The sequence below is a fragment of the Anomaloglossus baeobatrachus genome, unplaced genomic scaffold (genome assembly GCF_048569485.1).
Source record: "Anomaloglossus baeobatrachus isolate aAnoBae1 unplaced genomic scaffold, aAnoBae1.hap1 Scaffold_5081, whole genome shotgun sequence".
In the NCBI taxonomy this organism is placed as follows: Eukaryota; Metazoa; Chordata; class Amphibia; order Anura; family Aromobatidae; genus Anomaloglossus; species Anomaloglossus baeobatrachus.
The window spans coordinates 12242-16766 of record NW_027444440.1 but is presented as its reverse complement, the minus strand read 5'-3'; the positions used below and the strand labels follow the sequence as shown (position 1 = coordinate 16766).

At 40.9% G+C, this 4525-nt stretch overlaps 1 protein-coding gene across 1 annotated transcript; it reads right to left on the bottom strand.

The window, feature by feature from the left end:
- Positions 1 to 2856: 2856 nt before the first annotated feature.
- LOC142282374 (olfactory receptor 5G26-like) lies at positions 2857 to 3801 on the bottom strand. The gene has a single exon (XM_075332975.1). It carries the CDS (start codon positions 3799 to 3801, stop codon positions 2857 to 2859), a length of 945 nt encoding a protein of 314 aa, XP_075189090.1.
- Positions 3802 to 4525: the final 724 nt, after the last annotated feature.

Genomic DNA, 4525 nt, shown 5'->3' with positions numbered 1-4525 from the left:
GTTCATTGTTACTTGGGCAACTAAGGAGAAGAAAGGAGAGAGACACACACCAGGTCTAAAAGAAGCAGATGAACATTATCAATGGTCTGGTCCCTAATGCATGGGGTTGTCTGACATGGAAGGAAAAGGTTTGTAAGATGGCCTAGCGACTGTACCATCATCCTCTTTGATTCCTCTATGCCGTAAAGCTATTGGGTATCCAAGCTGGACACATGGCTTGAACTGTCAATTTATGCCTTGGATGTGCTGGCCTGTCATTCCACCAGCATTTTGACAGAGCGGGTTTTTAGGGCATAATAACTGATCAACTGAAAATGCTAACAGGTTGATTTTTCTTAATATGAACAAGATCTGGATTGGCTTAAACTCCTCAACTTCACTGGATGACAGAAGCGGAACCCCAAGTGAATTCAAGTGTTCCTTTTTTTTGTGGTGTTTTCCGATGCACCCCATCCCACCCCTATATGGTATACTGTTTATGCTTTCTTCTTTTTCTTGTTCTCCTCCTTTTCTCTATCAACAGGGTCATCATGCAGCCCTCGCTCTACATTTTTAGAGGATCATCAGACGGCGCTTGCTCCAAATATTTAGAGGGTCTTTAGGTGGTCTTTGGTCCAGATATAAAAAGGGTAAACAGGCGGCCTTTAATCAAAATTTTTAGAGGGTCATCAGGTAGCCCTTGCTCGAAATTTTATGAGGGTAAACAGGTGGCCCTCATTGAAAAAATTTAGAGGGTTAACATATGACCATCACTCTTAATTGTTTCAGGGTATATGATGCCCCCTTCATAGTTTTTATAAGATGAGTATCAGGCCTACCTCTACAATTTTCTTACTTATGTAGATGTATACCCCCCAGGAGTAAATGTTTTTGTGCCCTTGCACTTTGGCATAGGCTTTACAAGTCTAGGAGTCCCACTCCTTAAAAATGGGAAAAAATATTTTCTGTGTCCTTCTCTTATTGTCTTCAAGGGTGTATTGTAGTACATCTTTCTAAATTTTGGTAGCCCTTACACTTAGTGTGTAGACTTTATGAGTCTAGGAGTCCCACTACCTAACAATTTTAACAGAATGTGTATGAGGCCCTCCTTTATGTCTAATACAGGGGGTATCAGAGTCCCTCTTCTTTCTAATTGTTAGCAGTTCTTGCATTGTCCGCATAGACTTTGTGAGTTTCAGAGTCCCTTCAACATAAATTAAACAGGATATGTCTGACCATGTCACATACACCACATGCCCAGATAAAGTAGTAAAGTAAAGTAGTAAAGTGTTACAGTTACATTTACCTGTGACTATCGGTGGGTGTAGCTTTATTTTCCCCTTTACTATAGCCTGCTTTACACCTTACAATTACTTCATGCAGCATTTGCTTGGACCTGTCCCGCCCACAGCCATGACTCAGTCATGGGTACGGGATTGAAATAGACCAGGTGAGTGCTGCTAAGAGCAGTTCTACTATTCATATGTGAGGCCGTATGGCCCATTTTATAAAAATATTTTAGTGTAGGACTGCCTCAAATGAGATTTGCCGTGAGGTGGCGAGGCAGCTCAAGAAATTGCAATTTTTTGCCAAAAATCTCAAAATTTTTATAATAAGTACAGTTTGGAATTTTAGTGCTGAAGTGCACATTTAGTGCTGGCTTTTTGTTTTTCACCTTACAATTAAGCATACGATATCGTATGCGATGTGACACGCCCCCGCCGTATGTGTGGCACGTTCAATTTGTTGACCGTGTCGTACAAACGATTAATTGCCGTCACATGTACTGTACTTACCTACCATACGACCTTGATGTGGGCAGCGAACATCCACTTCCTGCAGTCGGAGGGACGTTTGGCGTCACAGCGATGTCACACAGCAGCCGGCCAATAGAAGCAGAGGGGCGAAGATGAGCGGGACGTAAACATCCCGCCCACCTCCTTCCTTCCGCATAGCCGGCGGGAGCCGCGGGACGCAGGTAAGCTGCAGTTCATCGTTCCCAGGGTGTCACACACTGTGATGTGTGCTGCCTCGGGAACATTGAACAACCCGACGTTCAATTTTTAGGTTTTGAACGACGTGTATGCGGTCAACGTTTATTCGTTCAATCGCAATCGCACATAGGTTTCACACACAACAATATCACTAACTATGTCGGATGTGTGTCACTTACGACATGACCCCGCCGACACATCGTTAGATATATTGTAGCGTGTAAAGCCCGCTTAAGTCATCTACTGTAGTCATAGGCGAAGGGCAAATATGGTGAGAGATGGACCGGCTATTAAGAGGTGGAGGAGGCGTTTTTCCCCCTTTTTTTAATTTTACCTTACATACAAGTTATTATACAGGAAATAATGTTTTCTAACATTTCTTCTTGCAAAATCCATTGTATCTTCTGTTTTGTATGTTTTATTGTCGGTCCGTAAAAGTGGCGTATTGTGACTTTTTTCCAGCAACGACCTCAGAGTCAGAGATGCTGTCCCCATTCCATTTCCATGCTGTTCCATCCATTTAAATGATTTTCTTGCCTACCCAGCCCTCCTGTTAGTGTTTTCTGGAAAATTCTTGAGTTTCCCTCTGACTTCCATTATACTCGGTACTTGAGTTGAGCCTGTCCGGACGTCAGACCTGCTTGATTTGACTACCGAGCATTGGAGCATTTTATCAGCCAAGGTGTATAAGTGTGGGGATTGCTACTTCGCTCATACTAGGTAATGAATAAATGAAGAGTTTTTGAAAATCTTTTTTCCTTTGTTTATTATTTGCCAATGTCTATCCATCCTGTGATTTCCATAAATACATGACTGTAGCTAATATTTAGATACAATATATGATTCTCTAATATTTAAATGAATAATTTCTGGAAAAAAAGGCCTAAGTGTGTGATAAAATGTTAACACCTAAAATATTTTTTAATGCTTTTTTAACTTCTTCATTTTTAAAACTGTACACTATAGGGTTCAATAATGGGGAGGCCACAGTGTAAAATATGGAGAAAACCTTGTCAATACTGTCCAAATTTAATCCCAAGCTTGGACGGAAATAAATTCCAAATACAGTGCTGTAGAAAGAGATAACAATAATAAGGTGCGATGCGCAGGTGGAAAATGCTTTGTGTCGTCCTTCTGCCGAATGAATTCCCAAAATATTATATATTATTAAGACATAGGACATCAGAATGACAAAAAAAGAAATAACCCCCATCACAAGAGCCATTGAAAAGACAACGAGTTTACGGATGTGAGCGTAGACACATGTAAGCTTCAGAAGTGGGGGGATGTCACAATAGAAGTGATTGATTTCATTGGAGCCACATAGGGGAAAGTTAAAAACAGTAATAGTGTGTGTAAGGGATGCCACGAAGCTGCTAAAGTAGGTTCCAGATACCAAAGCCCAACATGTAGAACTATTCATGATGCTATGATAGGCAAGTGGTTGGCAAATTGCTACATAACGGTCGTATGCCATGGAAGTGACTAAGAAACTCTCCGATGTGGCAAACATAGCAAAGGTAAACATTTGGGTGGAACAACCTAAGGATGAAATAGACTTGGACTCCGAGGTAAGATCTGCCAGCATCTTGGGGGTAATAGTCGAAGAATAACATAGGTCAACAAAAGACAAATGACTAAGGAAAAAATACATAGGAGTATGAAGATGATGATTCATCACTATCAAAAGCATCAAACAAAGGTTACTCAAGAAGGAACAGGCATAAACGATTAAAAATAGAATAAATAACAGTATTTGAAGGCCGTGGGCATTGGTTAGTCCTATCAAAATGAACTGAGTGATAGCTGTGTGGTTCACAATGTCCATCGTGAATCTGAAAAAGAAGAAAAGAGAATAATAGTTCACCACATCTAGGATCCAACCATTATACTGCAGAGCTTAAAAAGTAATAGAAAGACGGGTTTTGGTGGCTTCTAAGGTTTAACAATGTATTTTTGTCCCAAAGATCTATTTTTAAAAGGTTATACTGTAATGATGAGTGGATCGATCAGCAGAGCTTTGTATTTGAGTTGAATTATCTGAAATCTATGGTCTCACATAAATTCAAACATTTTAAGATTTGACTTCCAGCTCACAAAAAACCTTGCCTGGTACCATTTCTAACATTGATGAAGCAGCAGAGAGCGGGCGAATGTTTTTTTTTGTGGCCATGGGGGCCATTCCATAATGTCCTTCAGGTATGACATCCAGAGGATTATCACACCTTGTACAGTGGTACCTGAGCCATCACAGATGAGTGGTTCCCAGTGGAGCACAGTTTGTACGGCAGAGTGATTTTCCATCTCCAGAGTCACTGGGTAAATCTCTCTCGTGTAAAGTGTAAGCTCTTATGGTAAGTGGGGTCCACCCTCTCTTTTCCTCTCTCCTAAAGAATGTAAACTCTGACAGTGAGATGGGTCGTCTATGTCTCTTGCCTATTCAGTTTAAGCTCTTGTGGTCAGTTGGTTTTTCGCTTTCACCTTTAGAGTGTAAGTTCTTATGGTCAGTGGGTTTTTTCTCTTTGCTGTAGAGTGTAAGCTCTTATGGTCAG